This window comes from Rhopilema esculentum, chromosome 16 (genome assembly GCF_057945365.1).
Source record: "Rhopilema esculentum isolate cy_ngs chromosome 16, ASM5794536v1, whole genome shotgun sequence".
Taxonomy (NCBI): Eukaryota; Metazoa; Cnidaria; class Scyphozoa; order Rhizostomeae; family Rhizostomatidae; genus Rhopilema; species Rhopilema esculentum.
In genome coordinates this window covers 12,371,270-12,395,106 of record NC_142830.1, presented here as the reverse complement: position 1 = coordinate 12,395,106, position 23,837 = coordinate 12,371,270, and the positions used below count along the sequence as shown (strand labels likewise).

The 23,837-nt window shown below is 35.4% G+C and overlaps 6 protein-coding genes across 9 annotated transcripts in view; 2 read left to right on the top strand and 4 right to left on the bottom strand.

Moving 5' to 3' along the window:
- The window catches only part of LOC135682049 (uncharacterized), a 34,085-nt gene extending 32,856 nt beyond the window's left edge, over positions 1-1,229 (bottom strand). For both annotated transcript variants that reach the window (XM_065196759.2, XM_065196760.2), the window contains exon 1: positions 942-1,229. In XM_065196759.2, the coding sequence (XP_065052831.2) occupies positions 942-1,013 (72 nt within the window). In that variant the 5' untranslated portion in view covers positions 1,014-1,229. The remainder of the gene's footprint in view (positions 1-941) is intronic.
- Positions 1,230-3,286: 2,057 nt separating this feature from the next.
- LOC135682052 (sulfotransferase 1E1) lies at positions 3,287-4,633 on the bottom strand. The gene has a single exon (XM_065196764.2). It carries the CDS (start codon positions 4,506-4,508, stop codon positions 3,531-3,533), a length of 978 nt encoding a protein of 325 aa, XP_065052836.2. The 5' UTR covers positions 4,509-4,633; the 3' UTR covers positions 3,287-3,530.
- Positions 4,634-4,764: 131 nt separating this feature from the next.
- Positions 4,765-11,092, bottom strand: LOC135682328 (fibrinogen C domain-containing protein 1-like). The gene has a single exon (XM_065197177.2). The coding sequence runs from the start codon at positions 8,387-8,389 to the stop codon at positions 6,614-6,616; it is 1,776 nt and encodes a 591-aa protein (XP_065053249.2). The 5' UTR covers positions 8,390-11,092; the 3' UTR covers positions 4,765-6,613.
- A 129-nt stretch (positions 11,093-11,221) lies between these two features.
- Positions 11,222-20,489, top strand: LOC135682331 (fucose mutarotase). The gene is made up of 2 exons (XM_065197180.2): positions 11,222-11,456; positions 11,981-20,489. The coding sequence occupies exons 1-2, from the start codon at positions 11,316-11,318 to the stop codon at positions 12,290-12,292; spliced, it is 453 nt and encodes a 150-aa protein (XP_065053252.1). The 5' UTR covers positions 11,222-11,315; the 3' UTR covers positions 12,293-20,489.
- Positions 13,817-20,966, bottom strand: LOC135682332 (large ribosomal subunit protein uL14). Its single transcript, XM_065197181.2, has 5 exons — positions 20,819-20,966; positions 20,388-20,597; positions 18,267-18,338; positions 14,270-14,311; positions 13,817-13,933 (listed from the first exon to the last, which is right to left on the bottom strand). Exons 1-5 carry the CDS (start codon positions 20,904-20,906, stop codon positions 13,851-13,853), a joined length of 495 nt encoding a protein of 164 aa, XP_065053253.2. The 5' UTR covers positions 20,907-20,966; the 3' UTR covers positions 13,817-13,850.
- LOC135682329 (uncharacterized) lies at positions 20,921-23,837 on the top strand. 3 transcript variants are annotated; one of them, XM_065197178.2, is made up of 2 exons: positions 20,921-21,050; positions 22,191-23,836. In XM_065197178.2, the coding sequence occupies exon 2, from the start codon at positions 22,311-22,313 to the stop codon at positions 23,547-23,549; it is 1,239 nt and encodes a 412-aa protein (XP_065053250.2). In that variant the 5' UTR covers positions 20,921-21,050; positions 22,191-22,310; the 3' UTR covers positions 23,550-23,836. The 3 variants fall into 3 exon arrangements, with proteins under 3 accessions (XP_065053250.2, XP_065053251.2, XP_088969432.1); XM_065197179.2 differs by having other exon boundaries at positions 21,003-21,143; positions 22,191-23,837; XM_089113306.1 differs by lacking the exon at positions 20,921-21,050 and adding an exon at positions 21,085-21,108 and having other exon boundaries at positions 22,191-23,837.

Genomic DNA, 23,837 nt, shown 5'->3' with positions numbered 1-23,837 from the left:
TTGTGTGATGTTTCACAGTGTTCCTTTGTTGTGCTTTAATATAATGTAATCCTACTTAGAATAATTTAGACCTACTGTTTTGACAATAGAGATAACATCAGATAACGAATATCTCTTGTGTGCTATCTACTTGGGGCTAGGCCCGTTGGCCTAGCCCATCGCTCAGCCAACGACCTGATACTTCACCGTCATGACAAGAACCCTTATCGTTACACAAGCCTTGTGGTGAGGCTGTGTGCAGGCTAATCTAAATTTCCAAAAACTGTGCAGGCGGAATTTGAGGGAAAAATTATTGCAGTCTGGGATCAGCAAAAAATTTTAAGCCATAACCTATCATTAATTATAACAATTGGAAATTTTCCAAAGCAGAAACAAAACACATACATAAGCTGAAGTGGCTTGAGAACTTAATAAATAAGCTAAAAAGTGCATGTGATAATTCAATACAATTGTTATTACAAGATGACTGAATTGTTTGAAATAACAAACAACTTAAAAAACAATTAAAGAATAAGTAGTTGCGAAATTTATTTTTTTTAGAATAGAACGAAAACAAATAAAGAAAAAATTGAGTTATTAGGCAAGGAAGTTTCAAGATAGCTTGTTCTGAAGGATCTATATTCCAGGGTGGAATCCATGTGTGTAAAAACTTCAATCACAAAAATGACCAAATGTGTAAACAAGGCCAAAGAATATGAACAATATAAAAAATTACTTGCTTTAAACTGGAATTTAGATTGACAGACTTTTAACCCTAAATCAAAAAGGATCATGTTTTTAATCAAATAAATTTCATCGTATTGATTTAATCTCAATTTTAATCAACAACAGTTTTAATCTCATGTTAGCTTTTTTTGCATGGCAAGCAAAATATTATTTCAGCCTTTGCAACCTTGATGGTAACGCGAACAGCTTACAAAAGTAATAGAAGTGTTTTGTACCTCGACATCTTTGACCAGTAAATGACTGGGTGATTCGTTTAAAACGCATCGCAAGATACGATCTCCTTCCATGTCGTTAGGCCTTATAATTTTTGAATTTCTTTGTCTTTGAAATCAATTTCTGGTTGTCATTCCAATAAACTTTTAAATCCATTTCACCTTGAAAAACGCACAATGGCATTTCTCTGGCATGTCATTTTAAGTAAAGCCAATAAATATAGGCCTAACCCGTCTTCTTCTCACTACAAAAAGCGCGCTCAACATTCGCCTAGGTAGTGCCCAGGCTCTTTCAAAATTTTTAGCAGCAAAGGAACTGAATGGAAAGCCCCGTCGTCACCAACAAACCTCCAATATTCGAATGTCATTGCAAAAACATTTTAAATTTCAACTAAACTGGGGGGGGAGGGCGTTTTTTATATTACATTAAACAATTTTTTGGCGATACAAAATGATGTCAGAATAAGGGGCCAAAAAAACAAGATTGAAAATATAAATCAGTCGAAAAAGCATTCAGTATGTTGTAAAATGTTTGCGTTTTTCAAAGACATTTTAAATTATTTTGCTTTCTTCAAGCTAATGTTAATTCACCATTAAGCCATTCAGATGTTGGTTTGGTAGAAAATTAGAAATCGACTTGCCCCTTTTGTCTTTCGTAACACCCCCTATTGGATAAAATGTCTTTCACTGTCATAAAAAGTTTTCGATCTATGTTCTTACTTTTTAGATTTTGCAGTGCAATCGGAGCGAAATTCATAAGGGGCCCATTGTATTGCTTCCCATCATTAGAATGCAGTATATGAGGCAATACAGTACAGTTTGACAATAACCCCCAACCCCCTGAACTTCCGACAGTCCTGCTTTGAAAGGGGTCAGACGAAAGGCTCAAGCATGTTGTAAATTTTTTGCTTTTTCCAAAGCAATTTATGAAAAAATTTGAGATCAAGGGTCTCTAAGCCCATGTTGCATGAAAGACAAATTAAAAAAGCAGTACGGTGGTGGTGTGCTGCATCTTGAGTTGATAAAAATTCAAGTGGAAGTTTTTTCATGTTTTAAATTACAGCCACAGTTTGCTCTTTGCAGCCTTTTTTAAGTCTCTTGGAACTAAGGCTCTATGGTGCTAGATTTAAGTCCGGTTAAACTTAAAGTATTAAGAAATGACAAGCTGAGTGTTGTAGTCTATAATGGCGTTTGTTTTCTCTTCTTTATACCTATGTTTGTTGCTTTCAGTTGCGTAGCTTCACCTTAAAGATAGAGGAGGGATGGGGTAGAGGGTCACACAGTACAATTTGCCGACTAAGACATAGATAAAGAAAACTTCAGGTGCTATTTTATCTGACGATAGATATTTCACCGACAAATTTAGGATTTTGTGCACTCATGAAAAGTTTGGGGGTGTTAAGATTCCATTGAAACTTGAAAAAGTCTACTGAATTGTACTCTAAGTTTTATCAAGAAAAGTCAAAAGTAGAATGAGCCTCTTTGAGAATAGTTTTTCCAACTGATTTTATAACAAGATCGTAAAGGTGATATTTGGAATTTCTATAAATGCTTTAAGTCATAGAAAAGAAACATTTCAACATATTGACAATTAGAGTGTCAGCATTCCTTTAATGTCAAATGCATCCAACAAACCAAAATATGATGCTTTATGATTATTATCATATGTTCATTTATTTGGAGTTTATGAATCATTTCCTCTTCAATTTATAATTCGTATCTATATTCAACACACATTTTAATTCCAAGAGGTATTTTAACTAGGGCTTAGTTAATTTGATATAAATAATTGGAAAAACTTTATGTGTTTTGAACATTTTTAAATTGCAAAAGATTTTAGAGAAAACTATGGGTTTGTCTTCCCATATTTCTATATTATTCTGGGGGCAAGATCGTCTTGCAATGTTGCTTATTCCTAGGTAACAACACAATGTGAGCAACACGCCATATTTTTCCCTTACTACAACTATCAGGATGCATTGCCCTCTTGACCTTCCTAGGATCGGTTAATCAAAACATACTGTCAAGTTATTTCGTTAACATTGGCTGATTTCCCGTTAATATATGCAGGCCTTGTCATAGGGCGAAATAGGAAAATATAAACACTTATAAAGCAGCCTTGTATCATCATTTCCCAATAATAGAGGAACTTTTTCATAGGATCTGTTTACCTTTTCTCTCTAAATCTAGTTAGTCTATTTTCTAATTCATTTCATTCAACCGAATATAATATAGTATTAGTCGGCTTAGCAGTTTGCGAATAAACGTATGTATGACAAACAGGTAAAAAATCAATTAAGATAAAACGGACATGGTACAAGGAGTACGAAAAAGACAAGATTGCTTGCTAATGTTTTCAATTCTAGCTAAGCATGGCATCAAGTAGAATGAGAAATCACTACTACAGTACAGCTACTCTAAAATCCTCAAGGGAGGGATGGAAGAGAGTTCTTATCCGCAAACAAGCTATCGAAATGTGACCTCAAAATGTCACTACAGATTATTTATTGGGACACAACTTCCAGTGCATACGCAACTCTGTTGGAACCTTCTTAAAAACTCTTTGTTTCTGCTGGGACTAAAAAAATTCAGTTATTCATATCTAAACTCAAGTCCAATTGGCTGGAGATATTTCTCAATCGCTGCATCCATTCGCTTATTCATCTCCTTGGTGAAATAATTCTTCCAATCCCCCACTTCCCCTTTTCGAATAAAGCTTCCAACTTTGTTTAGAGTTTTCCCATCTTGGATACCTTCAAGATTTACAGATTTATTTTCCTTCATTTTCTTGAAGCTCAAATGGTCAACGAGAAGCTTTAATTGGTCATCTGTGATATCCTTTTCCAGAAACTTCGCCACCTTCTTCACATTACTTTCCAAGTCAGCTTTCATTTCTTCGAAAAACAAGATACACACATTCGGGTGGTTTCTTCTTTTCCATGCTTCAGCCACATAATCGAAATATGGGGTGTAAAGCAACAGATTATCCATGAACAAATCAAAATATGTATCAAAATCACCCTCATAGCCATGGATTTTTATCAATTTTTCATGATGGTAAAACGAAACAACAGTGTCCTTTGGGTTCCGCAAACATGTGACAACTTTGCATTTTTCCAATATGTCATCAGGAAGAAGGCAGTAGGGAAGATGAGATTTCAACACTCTTGGCGAATCCATTCCTCCGATTCGTTTCAAAGCACCTTCCAAAGGAATAGGTGCTATGTGTTTCATGCAATCAGCAAGTACAGGGAAGTCCAAAAATGGCACACGTTCAAAGGCCTGGCGACTCTTTGCCTGACCAATGTCACAGTTGTTCTGGAGGCACCAGACGAGCTCCTGTGTCCAAGTTGTGCCATTTTTTGCAAATGTTAGCACGTACACATCGTCTTCCCGTACATCCCAATTTTGTAACTGGCTTTTGAACTTCTCGTAAGCAGCTGGAAGCACACAATGGCCAGGCATCGTTCTGATAAACCTCTGTCCATAATTTAGGAATGGATTTGGATAAACCTGCTTTAACCTCTCTGTTTCACCATCAGATAATGGTAGTAGTTCAACATCTGTCATAATTCTCTCTCGTTTTTCTGATTCAAACAGAACAAAACTATACAGACAAGTCTTTTTGACGACCTAGCCAACCGTCTTGCTAACAGTCCACGCTCTCCAATGGTCTTAGGGCTACTGTAGTCATTCTGTGTTGTTACCAAGAAACATTGTTGTTTGTTTCTTCCGATATCCGATATCCGATATCATTATGTCTTTTATTCATAAATTAAATATGTTATTTGAGCCTTTACTTTAATACCAGGGGTAAAGTTGTTAGTTCAGCGCCTTTCTCTCTTATCAAATTATTTTGGCACAAAAAGAAAAGTTCTTAAAATTGTGTTCCGCTGAAATCAAGTTCTGAAAATTTTACCCCACAAAGCAGCTGAAGTTCGGAAGCACCCTCGATTAATACCATGGATGATGTTGATGTTTAAGGAAGTTAAGAGTGGTGCAAATACTTTGCTAAAGTTTCATCTACATGCTTTTTTATACAGGCACCGCGGAGCGTTGAGAAAAGTGGGGGGTCTTAAAAAAGTGGGGGGGCTAAAATCTTATAAAAAGAGGCTTTACTGGTAGTTTAGTACTAAATATTGGGCATTTTTTGCAAAAAGTGGGGGGGGGGGGGCTAAAGCCTGTTATAAAGAACCTACCTCAAGGCCTAGTTCCAAAAGTCCCTTATTCGAAGACCTCAAATCTTCAAATTGTAGTACCAAAATTTCCTTAATTGTTCCTTAGTTTGTTTTGACTAAATAAGCCCTTACACTTAATAGAGAAAGGGGCGAGACAGCATGAAGCACTCAATGAAGCACTTGAAACACGAATAGCAAACAATCTATGCGAGTATTGGCTGCAAATGAATGGAACCAGCTTTTTAGTTCTTGGTGCTTGCAGTTATAATTTTTCAAATCGAAAAGTTCCTTAGGAATTTCGTTTTCAGTAGTATAAGTTTTTTAAATATTTTGGCCTTCTACATGTAGGTTCCTTCTAAAGTGGTTCCTTGTACCTCGAGTCTGTCTTCTCTCTTCTATAGCAATATTTGCCAATAGTAACTTAACAACCGAGAATGAGAAGCTGATGTGTGTCTGTGTGTATATGTAAATATATTTATGAACGATGGTTTGTAAAGTAGTTTCTTTCGATGTTTCATGCACAAGAAGGTTTGACCACATTTTTATGGTTATTTTAAAATTTCCGCTTCAATATCTGGAAATCGAGTAAAGATATTGCAAAAAAATTTAAGATAGCTTCAAACTCATGACCAACTACAAAATGAAGAAATCTAAGAAAAGCAATTTTGAGCTGGAGTTCTAAATCTAAGAAAAGCAATAATGACAGAGATATGATGGAAATTTTATTGGTTTTCTTCATATTCGCACTTTACGAACTTAGGTAGAATATACAACCCTAATGTTTTTCTGTTTGTATAATGTGTTAGATTATCGTTACATTTTTATTACGTTCATTTTTCAAGCAAAACAATTTATACTGTAATACATTGAATTAATTTCGCTCTGTTTTTTAAGAAATCGAACTTCTGTAAAGCAGGAACTACTTCTTGGAATAACTAAATTTGAATTTTTCAAAATAATAAAGAATATTATATAAACAAAGAATTACTATATAACAATGATAAAGATGATATGATAAAGAACTTTATAAAGATGATAAAGTTTAATTTTGCAAAGACGTAGTTAGGCAACTAGTTGTTATCTAAAGAGTGCAAAATAGCCATTTTTCGGCACACGAGGACCAATGAAAACACAGTTGTTGAGTAGTTTGCATTGTGGATCAGAAGTGCAAAAGGAAAACGTCTGATTTGCAGCTTTAGCGTATATATTTAAGCATAATGATTTTCTACTGGATTACATGTTGGTTACCGCTGAGTCACAACTACACTCTGATTCTGTCAACATAGCGTGCTAATAAATCACGAATATAATGTCACGTGACTACGCCCAGAATATGACGTAATCTCTTCAACAACAGTCAACTCTGTCTAAATCGAACTTCAAGCTTTACTAATTCGAACAAAATTATCAAATCCTTTGCAAAAACCTCTATAATTCGAATCTCGTTTAATCGAACATTTTGTATTTCGATATCGTTAAATCGAAAATTTTGACTCTTTATGCGGCTCGGGGCCTTATCTTCATAACAGTCTTTTTTAGTGAATCATGGTAGCCTTTAAAGGATCTCCAGTTTACTCCGTCAGCATACGAAGCATGTTTACCATTTAGATATCTGCCATTCAAATTTGAAGCATGACATGCTTGATACCACCAGGCTCCGTGGAACAAAACAGCACAGCTGCCTTTGTCGGTGTCATTATCTTGATCTTTAGTTGAAAATTTGACCCCATCTGCAAACGAAAACGAATCACCAGCGGTTCCTGAATAAGCACCTACGTGCAGTGAATATTGATCTTCTTGGCCGTCAATGTAGAATGTACTGTATTCAGCAAACGCTTTGTTTCCTTCGATATCTTCAAGATCAAATCGAATCATCATGTCTTTATTCTTCGTTAATCGATGAATATTTTCATTGCCAAGCCAAAACTCATTTCTTAAGTCTCCGAAACCTTCCTTATATTCTTCCCAGTTTTGATAGAAATCAACAGACCCATCAGTACGTCTCTGTATTACAGTCCAACCGCCCCCTTCATTTTCCATATCACAATAAACGGAGAAGGGCATGTTGTTATCTGGGTGAACTGTATAGATTCCGCTTTTTGTCTGCCCGCTTTTCCTCCACGAAGAACAGTCTCTTTCTTTGACATCAAGAAAAACTACCAAAACGGATTGGTTTGCTAAGCCATTGTCATTTGCTGCTTTACAGGTATAGTAACCACCATCATCAAAAACTGGGTTAGTGAATTCTAGCGTAATGCTTTTCTTATCTGTAGACAGAATGTTCTTGCCTCGCATTACACCGTGGGCCTTTTTCCAGCTGAGCTTTGGAACAGGATTGCCAGTGGCATTGCACCGAACTTCTAAAGGAGCCCCTGTTTTTCCTGTCACTTTTCTAGCCTTAAGATAAAGTTTTGGCCTTGTGAGAACCGACAATTCAAATTCAACTATCTCTTTTCCGAGAATATTTTCGCCAATGCATGAAATTCTGCCATCGTCATTCTCCCTTAAATTTGATACAACCAGAGCACCTGTGGTAGGAAATGTGTATCTCGCGCCAAGCTGTTGCTTTCCAAAGGTCCATTGCATTTTTGGCGTAGGGTTTCCTTCAGCTTCACAAATTAGCGTCAAATTTGTGCCTTTCTTTTTGTAGAGGATTTTAGGAAACTTTGATATAATTTTTGGCTTTGATATTGATTTTCCTGGCGATCCAGTCTCACCCTTTGGCCCCCGGCTACCCTTCTCACCAGGTGGACCCATAACACCTGCAGGCCCTAAAACTCCTTGTTGCCCAACATCCCCTTTGGCCCCTTTGGCTCCGCGTGGGCCTGGTTTACCTCTTGCTCCTCTTTCCCCCTTCATGCATACTAAGGTCACATTCCGGCATTTTCTTCTATAGGCTGGTTGCTTGTCCCAAGGGTGCAATATCCCGTGGTACGACGATTTCAATATTCGCAACACAGAATCAACCTTCTCTTCGATGTCACGTCTTGACCTTCGTTTATGCTTTTCTGTTTTCTGGATATCATGTGCCAAATAGCGAGAGGCACTGTCTAGGCCTATTTGATTGCGATAAATTTCACGATTTTTAAGTTCCTCTAACTGCTTTATTGTGATAACCTGTTGTCTTTCCATCTCATTTATCCTTTTTGTCAAGACGCTTTCCGCTCTGTACATCCACAAATGCAAGAAAATTGTCTCAGCGACAAGTAGCCCAATTATTACGACAACTGCAGAACTTACATTTAAAATGGGAGGCTTCTTGTTGACCTCCATTTTCTGCTTTTGCTTTTGCACTGGAAGTTGATTCCTTATACTTTTTGTTTCAGATAGCAGTTTTTGGTATGGTTTCGCGTAAGCTGACTTGGTAAATGCTAATGGCCAACGATGTTTCGAAAGTTAATGAGCTGTTTCATTTGGAAGTGAAAAAAAGGAAACTTTGTGGTGATTTTATTCAGAGCCCGGAAAACATGCTGGCCATACGGTCATAAGGTCACACAGCCATACGGTCAATGACAGTGAAAAAGCCGTTGAATACATAAAGTAAAAGTACCACGCCCAAACCCCGCCCTTGTTTTTAGGAAGGTTCTCAAAGCTTGAAGAAATAGTTCGGAGGAAGAACTGACATAAATATATGAAAAGCTCACCATACCTTGAGAACAAACGGTTGTCAAAATCACTACAAGGCCTAGTTGAAAAAATGCTGTTTCTCAATTTTTAACCATTATGTTACAAAGCTGAAAACAAATACAACTACAGTAGAAGCTCTAAAAATATTCCTAAAAGGTGATGTCTTTTCAATTTATTGAGCTATTGAACTTACAAGCTATTGCGATATGCAAGGGTAACTCACCCCCCTCAACCCCCGACAAACAATTTTTCCTTTAGTAAGACTATATGCCACGTCTGCATCAGACTTTGTGCATTTTGAATAGGAGGTCAAGTTACAGCAAGAAGGCTACGAGTAAGAAAAAATTAAAACTTTTTATACATACACGGAGTTTTTCTTGGAAAATGCCTAATCATACTGAGTCCTTTTAATCTATGCATGAGCTCTCTAGATTGTCTTCAGCTCCGTTGATGGTGCCATGAGTAAAACTTTCGATCACATTTCGAGGGACAGCTCAAAATGCCCAAAAACTGAACAAATTCACATGATTTGATGAAATTCATCAAAATTTTTTCGCATAGCTAGAGATGTGAGTGTAGCTTAGGTAAGAGCTAAAATGTTTTCAGTGTGACAGAGACCAAGGGAAGCACGAGTCCCTGTACGTGGCAAACCAATCGATTCTTGCTTACCTACTTCTTTCAATCTGACTTTATTGTTTGAGGGGCAGGATATAACTTAAAGGTCATCAAGGCAGGGGGGCAACTGTAGGCAATTCTTGAAGTTAATTAACCTCACCGAGTTGAAGCAAATCTTGCGCCCCATTTTTAGAAAATGTGCGCCTCTTTTGATGTTAAAGAGATAATCATTTCAAGAGTCTAAGAACAATGAATCATTCTAAAAGTAGCTCTTAAGAACATTTCTCGGACTAGGTCCCGATCCCATCTTTTTAACCATGTCAAACTGTATATTTGTGCAAATTTTCATACTTTTATCACGATTTACGCATTCATTCTGCTTATCTCCTACACTAAGGTCCCCGCAGTCCCTAAAACCGCTACTGCCCACATAGAGGTAACGTGCTGGGGGGCTCAGAGAGGGGCTAGGCCCCCTTGTTAATGCCGAGAATTTGCAAATTTCTACCTTTGCTATTGTTTTTTGCAACATTTTGGGCAAGAGCCCCCCCCTGTTATTCTGATAGCACTACACCACTGGGCCCACAAAGTATGCGTTCCGAAAATTTTGCCCCTCTTTCGACTTTCCTCGTCGGAATTAGACGAAATACTAAATCAATCGGCAAAGAAGAACAAGTCACAAAAGTTTTACAGACACATAAAGACTCACCGAGAAGATCATTTACTATTGCCTTTATTATAAAGAGAAGGTCATAAGAGATATTGACTTTGAAGTATTTGTTTGATTTGCGACTGAGAGAATGAGCTAGTCATACCAGTGTGGTTTGCAGGGAAAAAAATCCTTTATTTATTCAAATTCAAAAACAAATATATTGCTTGATAAATAAATAAAAAACGGTACTGAGAAGATGTACAGAGAAACAAGTTTTTGAACGACTTGACGCGAACAATATCCGATCGTTAAATTAAAGAAGCTGTCAATATCTGCAGAAAATTTTGGAGTCAGCCACCAAAGTCCCGAAATATCTTTTCACAAAGTTTACTTTAATTCTTAGAAGGGCCGCAGACATACGCCGCCAAACAGAAGCAAGATCTGCAGTGCTATAGCGATGAAATTGCAAAAGATTTCGTAAACAGTGAAAATCAGGTCATGGGAAATTACAGTGATCAACTTGAGGCAGAAAAAGACGAGTTGAACTCATTTTCTTTGGGATTTCAAGCAAAGAAGACATTGATTACGAAGAATGGATTCCATAGCACTTCCTAATCAACAAAATTGACTTCTGACTTGTTATTTTCTACTATTTAAACATTTTTAAGCTCACTCATTCATGATTTCCAATTACCTGTGAAAGAATATGACGTCTTAAAATGATGATAACGTCATGCAAAAACTATTAGAAGTAAGAAAAATAGTAATTCTATACATCCTTCAAAAGCACTGAATATGTGCTATGCAAGTATGGAATTTGGTTGACAAAAATAGTTGCGATAAAACAATTAATGCGGTTCAAAGTTGGTGACGTCATCAAAAAATTTAAATCCTGTTCAAAATATTTTCAATTCAATCTTGAATTTTAAATCTGCACAGTTTATTTAGTTGCAAAATGCAATAAAAGTTGAGGTCAAGTTTTTGGCTGATTTTTAAAAAATTTGTATCCATTTTCTGATGACGTCATCAAAAACAAGTAGCTTCTGGTGTAAATTTTTTTTAGCCCATCTTGGATTTGAAATCTCCATGGTCGATTTAGTTGGTATGCGAAATAGAATTTGAGCTTAGTCAGCTCGCTAGTTTTTTCTACAAAATTTCCAAGGATGATATTCCTGCCCGGCGTTCTTTGTCACCTCGTTGTCATATCGAGGTCAGTATATGGTTGTTTTTGGAATTTGGTGCAAGAAGTAAACACGTTTACAGGTTCAGGCGTAAAAATTTAAAATACAGATCTACTGAATTACGAATATGGTTATTTTAAAGACTATCCCAAGAATACTATCTCCAGAGCTGCTATCTGTCCTTGCAAGAATGGGTCATGGCGATGAAATTGTGCTTGCAGATGCAAACTTCCCTAGTGCATCAGTATCGAAGGCTGGGCCAGAACTGGTTAGTAGGCAGAACTATATTATAATTCAACTTACACCGCGATACGACGTAAGATATAATGTCTAAGTTATATTATGCAAATCTTTCCTTTCAGACTTAATTCTTTCATGATTTCTTTTTATTGCAAGAAGTTTAAAAATTCATTCTTCCTTCCTGTTTTCAAATCACGTGTTTTACCTGACCTTTCCTGAGAAAGGAACACGTCTTCCTGATTGCAAGCAAAGGCTACGTACTGCTAGCTCAGTTCCTCGCTGAAAGCTTACCACAAAAAAACGAATTTGAGTCAAGTGTGATAGTATTCAAAACCAGGACGGGAAGGTAAAACCACACTGTAAACCTAAAACTGCACCCACCTTTCTTACCCATGTTCCATCCTTACAAACTAGTGACTCCAACATAAACAGACTTGATTTTTATACCTGGTCATTGTAGAAACATGTTGCAGGGAATTTTTTAATTGATTTTCCTAAAGATGAAATAAATAATAAGTAAAATACTTCACATATATGATGCTTAACTTTCAGGTGCGTGCAGATGGACATGATATTCCAAGTTTGTTGAAAGGGGTTCTGCAGTTGCTTCCACTCGACACATATGTAAAAGAACCAGTGGCACTTATGGATCCTGTCCCAAATGACAAAGCTGCTGGCCTAAAAACGCCCATATGGGATGAGTATAAGAAAATTGTGAATGAATCTGAAGGAAAAACTATAAATGTTGAACTTGTTGAAAGATTTGCCTTTTATGAAAGGGCAAAAACTGCTTTTGCAGTTGTAGCCACAGGGGAGAGTGCGCTGTATGGGAACATCATCCTAAAAAAAGGAGCTCTTCCTTAAATTTGGATTTTGTGTCTTTAACTTTTTAAGCAAAGAACAGTCGATTTAACCATATTAGGAAGAAAAATAATTGTCATCAACATTATCATCATCATTATTCAATGCCTTAATCATGAAGATCTTGAAGTAATTTTCCACCATATTGACCTTTATTTTGTGACTACTGCTTTTTGTTAAAGTTCAATGTTTTGAGAGCATTGCTTTGTTTTAAACTACTGATGATAGGCATTGGTTTTGTGGAGGTTAGAGCCCTCTTAAAATATTTTTAACGGCAGAACAAATTATTCAGGGACAGCAAAATCATTATACATTTTCTACAAAAAAAAGCTTTTTAGCAGCTGCAGTTCTCTATCAGCAAGACTTTTATGCCCAGATAGAAATTATGAATGCTTTGCAAAAGATACAAACCTCATAATTCTCATCTGGTATTTGACCCATTTCATAAACAAGATTGGCTGTGCATACTAGTTTCTTTTAAATGGCCCCTCAAAAAATGTCTCCTCAGTTGAAAGGAGTATTGATCAGAAAATATTTTGAAAATAAAGAAAATATTTGATGCATGATATCGTGAAGTTATTTGAATTAGGTGCAAACAGTGTAGTTTTGTATTTACTTTTTTTCAAATTTTGATCAACTGTTCTTTTCTTTTGAAAAACTCATTTCTGGAACACTTTTTTCACAAGCTTTAAAATTTGACAAAAGTTAAGAACAAATACGAATAAGCAGAAGGTGAGTTACTGTTAAAACATTATGTTAATCAAAGTTTGTTTGCATGTTTTTCAATTTTGGCATGACCTGTCAAAATCTTACCTGACAAAGGAAAGAATTCTGAAATCCAGTCACCTTAGGAATTAAATGTAGTAAAGGCGAAATTCAGAAAACCTTTGAAAGAGTCTGTTTCAAAATTTACGAGGTTATGCCTTTTTACAAAGTATCCCACTTTCTAGGCAAATTTTCAAAATTACCACCATAAGAAGGTAGCATATCCACTTTGCCTACAAGTGAGGCCCTGAACTGAACACCCAAACATGGCACTCGATAATTTATGAAAAAGTATCTACAGAGTAACTGTTATCAGTTTTGAAAATGCTTTTTGCTTGAACAACCAACCTAACCTTCCTTTGTCTTTAGTAACAGGGTTTTCTATACTTTGTAAATTGAAGTCAGTTGCAATTTTTAGCAACTCTTCAACCTATTTCTTGTTGTATACTGCCTCTTCATCTAAACTTTATCTTTTAAGGCAAATTCATCCAAATGTTTTCTGAATGAAGAAATGTTGTTTATGTTCACCTCAAAATGTTGGTTTTCATTTCAATCAAGTTTACCTTTAGTAAAAATATATTCAACTAACTGGAATCATCCTTCAGCCATTTTAAGAAAATTTGAAACAGTTCAAAAAGTACAGTGTTAATTACTTGACTAATATCAATTTGAAGGCTTTGCATTTTTGCCAAAATCAGTTAAAAAAACTACAATGCTTCTACTTGTTAGTTACATTGAGAAATACAATGGAAGAAAGACACATTTTTGTTCAATATACAACATCTATTGAATAATTTTACTGGATACTGCCAGCATTAGAGGCAATCCTTGGCCACAGTTCAGCACATTCTTTTGATACAGGCCCAGTAATTGCAGACCCTAAAATGAAAGTAACCATTTTATTCTTTTAATCTAAGAAACCTAGTCAGTGCAAATATCATACCGTAAACTTCAAGGAATACTTCACAAAATAAAAATTAACAATGTTCACACTTCAAATAAGCAGCAAAAACACCAAGTGATTGGGCTACTGATAATAGAATGCGTGAAATTAGTTTTGGCAACAGGGAACGAGAGAGAAGGCACTGGTAAGCCAACCACTAGCAAAGTTGCCACGGTGAAACGACTAAGCTTGAAGAAATCTCAAACAGCAAGAATTAACAATGGATAGATAATTTCAAATTGCTTGAAAAATGACAAAAAATGCCAAAATACCTTTCATTTCCCCTTTCACATTGACTACAACTCCAGCATTATCTACAAAAAAAGTTTAAACTTGGTCAATAACACTTAAAAAAGTCCTTTGCTTAAAAGAACAGGTGATATTAGGCATTTCATTACTCCTATATTGTGTTACAAATTATTTTGTCAATGAGTAAAACTTGAAATGTTCTGAATGAAAATTGTACCCTGACTAGTGTGCAATAAATACAAACAAGGAACAAATATGTCTTCAGTTAATCTTGACAGAAACTGCTTCAACATAATATCCAATATCTCTTGACAGATTTCCCATTGCATTTAGCTGTTTTGAATGATTGCTAAGTTTAGGTTTAAGGGAGGTACCATTCAAAAACTTTATCGATTCTATAGACTTAAGTTTCATATTTGTCATATAAAGAATATAATAAGCAAATATATAACAATGTTCACACTTCAAATAAGCAGCAAAACCAATAAGTGATTAGGCAATAAGTTATTATTCAAATGTGTGAAATTAGTTTTGGCAACAGGGAACGAGAGAGAAGGCACTGGTAAGCCAACCACTAGCAAAGTTGCCATGGTGGAACAACTAAATTTGAAGAAACCTTGAATATCAAAACTTAAAAAGGCATAATCAAACTGAATATGAGCAGAGAAAAAAGGTTTGTTAACCAATCAATGTTTGACAATTATTGTGTATTTTACAGTGTTTCTAAGGTCAAAATAACTTTCATTTAAATGATACATTTTAACCAATCTAGATTCAACTTTTTTCAGAATTGCTATATCACATCTAATTTTATCGCTATTGCCATTCAAAGTTTGGCCTAAGCTATGAACCAAGCAAAGAATCTGTAATGTAATTGGAAGCCTAGAGTCACATGGCTCAATCCACACAAACGGCTGTAGATGTGTAGTTGATAACAATTTCAACAAATTGAGTTTTAAGTGAACTGGACTTTATGAATTAAGTTTGTCTATATATATATTTAATCTAGCTTTGTTATTTTCTTGATATTGTTGCCAAACAAGACTTTTTTGGTAAACATTCCTTGCCATGAACTTTGCTTTTGCCTAAGGGGTCATTAGGTCTAAACATTCCTCGCCATGAACTTTGCTTTCGCCTAATGGGTCATCAATAAAGTATGTACACAGTTTGAATGTGACTGATATTCAATCAGTAAAGTCAAATGACTTTTCACCATTTTTAATTCGATTTCTTGGAAATATTAACTGCCACTGAGTGCAGAAAGATGTTTTTTAATTTCACACTGACGGCCATCGCTGTTTTCAGAGGCGAAATGATGCACAATGAATGAGCAAGCTTGAAAGGTCCAAATTTCATGTTTAGGAATTTCTTAAGCATACGTAACAAATGCCTATTACACTCCCTCCCCCTTGTACACAAGCGTATGATTTTTTGTCGACTTCCCCCTCCCCCTGAGTGCGTACATACTTTATGGATGACCCCTAATACTACATTTGCTTTTGCTCCATTCCATCGCTAGTCAGATGGGTTGTTATCGTTACTGCTTCATTAGGCCTATTGGATTTTCATGCTCCCCGAGCAACATCAGCAAACACTTCCTGATGTCACTGGAGACATGCTTTGTTTTGCCTCTATTCTGTGTTTTGGCACATTCCCAGCCTTTTAACAGCATATTCACATTCTATCTTCAGAAATAGTTTAATTCATCATAATCAGCAATAAATATATTGATTCTACAGAACAAAATTTATCTTAACCTGAAAAACTAAAAACAAATAGCAAAATATTTAATTGATCACAAAACTTTGATGATAGTAACCAGAAAATTTGCCTGCAAGAAACTGTCTTTGGCATTCCATATAATTTGGATTAAATTGACAAAAGTTTTCCTTTACAAAATGCTATGTTTTCTTGAACAAATACCACTAGCATATATTTAACTGTTGAGAGATTTTATGTGGTATTTTAAGAGGGCTATATCTAATATTGGTAGTCCTTTACCATAAAAAAGAAATTACCTTGAAGGGTTACTCAATAAATTTAGATATTAAACTGACAGACTAGTTGGCTTTGTTTGAAAAAAGAGTGAATCTTCTTAGTATCAAATACATGTTTAGACCACAAGGCTACAATGCTTGTCAAAAGTCTTAGAACACTGACATCAGTTTGACAGGTTGTCATTGGAACAATGTTGGTTAACTATGAATCAGGTTAGGAATTTAGGAAGCTCTTTCTTTTGCATTTCTTATGACATTTCTCTAAATCATCAACATTGCTCTCGGGGGAACGGGGCAGAAGTAGTAATTTTCAAAAAAGGAATGAATGATATTAAATGCAAAGCAAATTGCTGGGTGTTCCAAGTAGTCTTTGCAGGCATTGTACTCTGTTTAACACTATCTTTAAGCATTTTAGTATTTAAGTACACCACAGGAAATTTAAACAAAAGTTATTAGTTAATTGCTATATGGCCAGGGATAAACAAATGACTTGATCATATCAATATGAACATAAGGTATTCCTTTACTAGTTAGTGGTAATATTAAAAACCAGAAGTAACTGTGTTGTTTATATTACAACATATTTTCATATTTTAGTGTGAAGTTTACTTGAGGGAGGTGGACTATTGAGGAAAAGCTATATCCAGTGCTAGCAAACAACTGAAGAGTTTCACATTTCTATCTTCGAATCTGCAGCTTCCATTACTTCCGAACCCCTAGCATTGCAATGTCACAATTGGTCTTAGGAGTACAATAGTGTCAATAGTATACAAGTCATTTAATCATATACACTAGGGTATCAAAAGTATTGCACCACCCTGCTCAAAATGGCGGCACATTTTGTCGACTTTTTGACAATGCAAAACATTTGAATGCATTAATTGGGTGAAATAAGCGCATTTTAGAGCAAACTTTGGCTGGAAATGTTTGCAAATCTTGCTGACGCCATAGAAAACTTATTTAAAAATGTATAAATTACGCAAAAACATTTTTATCTGTAAAAATGTAGCCCATGCCTGAGGAAACAAAATTGTCAAACGAGAGGCGAGTCGCTATAAAACATTTACGGGGAAGTGGTCTTTAATTTTAAAAAAATGTTGACCAAGTTAAATGCAGCTACACAACAGCTGCGGTAAATAAAAAAAGATTTCTCGAGAGTGTTACAGTAGTAAAGAAACCGAGAAGTTGGCGACCAAAATAAATTTGATGTTAAAGGGGAAAGAATTTGTCGGTTTTATTTCACTACGTACAGCACCAAGGGGCAGTAAAAGGCATGAAACTCAACACTGCGCAAGGTTTTGCAGCTCAAAATCCGTCCACAGAAAATATAATGAGTGTTTTGCACAAATACAAAAGAAAAAGTTACCTGAGTAAACGGAAACCATTTTTACAAATATTTATTTCCATGCAAAAGAAATTAAAGTTTTGGCATAGCCAGAATCAAGTCCAATCTTTAACATCGCTAAAAAAATTTGACTTCAAATGAAAAATGTTACAAACTGTGATCCCAATGGTCGTCCAAAAGCCAGAGAATCATTAATTGTAAGAATTTTCCAGGCCTATTGCGAAATTCCACAAGAATACGTTGACCAAAAATGTGGATCCATTTCAAGGAGGCTTTTTGCGGTTTCAAAAGTTTGCGGCTACCCGTCAAATTATTGAAATTTGAAACTGTTAAAAGACGTTTTCTACTGTTATTTTTAAAACAAATGCTCTAAATAGATTGAAATTTTGATTGGTGGTTGTTTTGGTTTCGACCAATTGCCATTGGCCCTCTAAAAACGGAATTAATTTGCATAACAATAGCTTTCGATCATTCATGCGCCATTTCTCCTCCTTCGAGGTGGTGCAATACTTTTGATACCCTAGTGTATTATTAGGTATTGCCCGGAATTCATGAGAACATTAACTTCAATTCTCTTATTTCTTTATCAATATCTGAAATACAGGTAACAAGTGACTTGGTAACAAACACAATGAAATATATGCCGTTCTAGATCAAATATATATGTTGGAAAAATACCTTCAAAGTAAATGAAAACACCATTCTTTCTCCTGTAAGGTTTTCTCTGGCGAATTATAACTGCAGGCATAACTAAAAAGGTAAAGAAATGTAGAGCTTTATTTCACTGTTAAGATAAATCAACAGGTTTGGTATATACTCATGATTCATACACATTAGCTTTTGCAGTCCTTTGAGAACGAGTCCATTCCACAAACCAAAATCAATGATTTCATTACAAATACCTATTATTTTACATGCATTTTCGCCCTGCAGAAAAATTTTGCTCTAGCTCTTTTTGAAACTGAGATTGGATGACTCCATTTTTCGAATTCCTCTGTCTTCGCTGTTCCAATAAAACGAGGTGTATTCAAATGATTCCGTTTTCAGATGACTCCACTTTGAACAGCCTTTTTGAATAACTTTGGTTTGGTATCAAATGACACCGTTTTTGAGCATATAAATTAATTTCAAAATCTAAAACAGATTCACTCGAGTCCCTTCTCATACGGAAACCGAGTAATGGGAACAGGGCCTGTAAAACTTGTATCTTTTTTGTTAAATTATTTTTTTCAAGAAAATTCTTCTAAAATTCCATAAAAACTTTTTGGCTTTTATGAAAACCTCATACGCTTTTTCCAACACACCTTCTCAAACAAAAATGACATGAAGTCTTCAAAAAAATCGTTAGGCCTCCATTTTATGGATCTCACATCATCGCATGTCATCACACGCCATCTCATGCCCAAAATTTTAAAGGCATGCGATTACCAGCACGCTACCAAATTTCATATTACCAGGACTGCCAGTAACATTTAAATAATTCTCAAGGTAAGTTTACTCACTTAGGCCCTTGTTTATTGTGCCTAGCCTTGGGGAGACGAGCAAGAAAAAGTTTTTAGGAAGTGAGACAACCCTCCATCCTGGAGTCAAAAAGCATGCACTCATTTTCACAACACACATTTGATATGCACACTAGCATCCCACTGACTTTGTTACACTAGATGTAAAGCGACTTTGCTACACGTTTCTCAAGATAATGGTATCTATTCTATTCAACATATAAAGAATATAATAAGTAAATAAATAACAATGTTCACACTTCAAATAAGCAGCAAAACCAATAAGTGATTAGGCAACAAGTTATTATTCAAATGTGTGAAATTAGTTTTGGCAACAGGGAACGAGAGAGAAGGCACTGGTAAGCCAACCACTAGCAAAGTTGCCATGGTGGAACGACTAAGCTTGAATACGAACAGAGAAAAAAGGAAACATAAAATATACTTTTTCAAATTGGCCAGACTGCGACCAATTAATGTTTGACAATTATTGTGCATTTTAAATATCTTTAGAAAAATATATTGAAAAAAAAATTAATCTTAACTTATTGGAACAAAAGCATATATTTCTCAAGCATATATTTTTGAGTAAAATGACAAAAGTTTTTTATTACTTTTCATTAACTCATTCTAGTTAACCCAGACAAAGATTATTTTCAATAATTCAGTTTTTCCAGGCACAATAAAGGACATGAGCTTATTATATTGAGTCTGAGCTTGATTAGTTTTTTTAAAATTTCATTGTGGAACAGTATGCAACTTTGGTTTCACTAGCAACTTGGTACTTCAGCTGTGCCCGAGTGCAAAGTATTTTTGTGTACAGGGAATTATTTTCTGCTGCTTGTGCTTGCTTGCGAACAAATCATGTTGCAAAATAGCATTTAAAGCTGTGGGATTTTATTTTTAAATATCATTTGTAGGCCTTGTGATGAGGCTGTGCGCTGGGCCCACATGTGCTGCAACATGTTCCCCACACATACCCAAAATTTACAGTCTGGCAGCTGTGCAGACTTCTACTGCATTTGCAAAAAATTACTTGCTCTGCCTCTAACTTTGTGAAGACACTGGCATTCAATGTTAACAAATAAAGCACACCAGCTGGTGGGTCTTTGAGATTTCAGCAAAGGATTAATTGCAGTGATGTCCTGAAAACACTAAGATTGTTTCTTACTGTAGTAGTAGTAAAACCAGCAATTATAGCAATACACGAGGCTCTATTATATCAAGTTTCATTTAATAGTTCATTTCATTTACAAACATGTGGATTCTTTTTTACCTTATCTTCTAAAATGATTAAAATTACCTTTTTTCCTGAGTTCAGGCTTTCCCTTTTTGACGCTGGCGATAACCATATCTCCACTCGCGGCAGCGGGCAGTCTGTTCAAACGACCTCTGCATGCCTTGACTGCAATCACAAAAAGATTCTTGGCTCCAGTGTTGTCAGCACAATTGACGACAGCTCCGACAGGACAGGCCGTTGAAATCTTGAATTTGCTTCCTGCTCCACCTCCAGCTAAAATTCATATAACACAAGACTTTAGAAATTGAAGAAGTCCAAAAATCCTCTGGGTAGATAGGCCAGGAACATCAAGAGCGATTTGCAATGCAAGCAATTCAACAAATGGCAAAAAAATATTATTTTCTAAGGCTGAGATAATAAGAAGAAGTTTAGAATCTTTTACGAAAACTATCTTCTCCAAGATCGCGAAGATAAACTTTGATTTTAGCCCTCACCTCTTTTGGCTGACATCTTGACGGAGTTTTGAGAAAAAGAGAGCACGAATCCCCGAGAATACACATACGAGGCTGCATCAATGCGCATGTGTTGTGCGTGTAGGAAGAACGACAACAACACATTGATGCTTTAACGACACTGATATATAAAAATTGTTCTAGATCAGTGTTCAATTGTTCGAGAAGGAAACACAATTTTCTTCTTGTGATTTTTAGGAATTGCTGCACAAAGGTACAGAATCCAATTTTCAAAGAATAGCTTAAATTTCTTGATGCACAAGGTTACTATGGTTCGTTCGTGTAACTTAGTTAGGGCCAGTTGCAAGCAAGTAAAAGTTATTAATAAATAATTTATTTATTTGTTTTTTCAAAGCTGGACCATTATTTATACCAATTTTTAAATGGTACAGTGTTATCCAGTCGAAATAATCATATACTACTACTACTACAATTTTATTGGGGTAATATAATATATAATATATGAAGTGAAATGAGAAAGGGGCTGAGCCAAGCCAAAGCAGTACTGCAGCACACTTATACAACAATTAGTATTAATTTATTGCCAATATGAAAAGCCCATGACCAGCTTTTGATTATCTAATAAGGCAATTTCAAAATCATAGGACTACATCACAAAAAACATTGCCAAAATATTACCTCTCCCTAACCTTTTCTCATCGAATTTAGACAATACCAAAACTATCCTGCTGAGAACTAGAGAAGATGTGTCCCCTCTTCCCCCCTTTGACACAGCTACTGATTGTTGGGTACCTTTTACCAAAGTAATATGGGAGATTGGTCCTCCAGCAGTTAAGGATACAGTGCTCAAGATTACCTTCTCTGGCAAAAATAGACTAGGAACAAATTTTGTCAAATACAAAATGAGTTTTTGCAAATATGCAACTGATATTTGATTGTTTGACTGTTTATTGATTGATTAATTGATTGATTGATTGATTGATTGATTGATTAATTGATTGATTGATTGACTGATTGATTGATACAGAGTCACTTTTGATTTAGAACCACTCTTTCAACTTTCTGAAATGAAATATCTTATGTGAATCTTTCAAAATGCATGAATTTGATTTTCACTTTCATTTGTCTAGGCAACTTAATTCAGAGTATTGAAACACAAGGAAATTCCTGAGATTTTTGCCAACACATCTGCTAAATGATTTGAAGAAAACTTGAAGAGATTGTTTCATTTGTGTCCTGTCAAAGGAGTCAAATTTACATTATTTAGCTGCTATAGTATTGAATGTCAAAGTTGGAAAAATTATGCTCGAAGCCCAAAATATGAAATTTTGGCTGTTTTTGACCAAAGTTATTTGTTTTGAGTTTAATCTCCAACAATTTATCTTCTTTTCAGAAACCTTGGTGTCAATTATTGGCGGTTTTTGATGTGGTTTTACTTGGGTGCTGCTTAAGCAGCAGCTAATTGATTCATAGAGGCAATCTATACTGAAGGACTGATGCTATTTTCATAACAATGGAAAATCCATACCCAGTTGAAGTTGCAGATTATGGGCAAGAAAATGTTGACAATATTGATATTAGCAGTCTTAACTGCTGTAAATCATGTTCTTCTATTTTGCAAATGTCTGATGAAATATTGGTACAAGTATGCCAAGCATGCGGGTCTTTGCAGACTAAAATGGAAACAAGTCTTGTGTGCGCTGCAGATTCCTCAAATATTAACAACAGAGTTTCATCAGAAGACAATATTCAAAATGGCTTTAAATACAGAAAATTCCTTGCAAAGGTTTGTTGTGTGTGCAATGTTTTGAAGCTTCCAGCTGAGGTAATTGATCAGATAACAACACTTGCAGACAGAAGTTTCAGAGACCAACAGCTAAAGAGAATGAAACTTGGAGCAAGAATTGCAGCATGCATATATTATGTTACTAGGAAACAGCAGTGCCTGAACATGACATTTTCCAAATTGTCTTACACTGTACAGATTCCAGTACATGGTATTTATAAGTGCCTTAGAATGTTTATAAAAAGGCTAGATCTGGAGCCATTACCTTTCATAGGCTATGTTACCCACCTAGAAAATATTTCAAGCTATGTACCAAGAGCAAGTCAACAAGAACTTATTGAATGTGCAATGAGGATAGAATCAGTGGTAAAAATCATAAACAATGGGACAGGCATATTGCCTGCAGCTGTAGCTTTGTTAAAGATTGCAGCAGATGCAAGAGGGACTCCGTATAAACTTAAAAAGTTGTGTGAAGATACTTCTATAGGTGAAGCGCACATTGGTAACCTTACACGTGTTATAAGGAAAAGTTTGTTTGCTTTTGCAGATAAGATTCCTTGGAAGCCAAAAGGCCTAACTTTTAGGAACATTACAAAATTCTTACCAGAAATTTTGAGATATCATGAAAAGTTTGGTGATGAGAATGATGAAGAAATACCAGATGCAGAAGATCTTGTAGATTCTTTTAAAGAAAAGCTGCAGTTTGTTATTAAAATGAGGAGGGAAGGTAAAAGTATTGAAAAGATGGAGAATGGAGACCCAGTGCTGGTAATTATACAGGAACTCTTGGATAAAGGATGCGCAGAAGAAGAAATTTCGAATTATTCCCTTGGAATATTGTCAAAAAAGTATCTTGACTATGTTAATGAAAATGATTACAGTGATGAAGAAATTCCCGATGAAGACATAGATTTACTTTTGAAAGACAATGTAGGGACAACTAGTTTCACAACAAACAATTGCTAAAATCAACAACAAAATCAACTTTTGGTTAATTAATGTTTTTTGAGTTGCATAACAGGTATTTTACATACATGCTAGTAGCTTTTTTGTCATCTAGAAATCTCAAAAAAAGATTTAACAGTGATTTTGCACCAGTGTTAAAATAATTTGCTAGCCTTGCCAAGGAATACCGTTGGTGATAAATTTTACTTTTTTAAGGAAGAGGGGTTTTAAAAGAAATAACTTTTACATATTGGGAAAAAGTAGCAAAATTTCAGAGACTTTTTGATAAAATAGCCCCTTTGGGGGGGG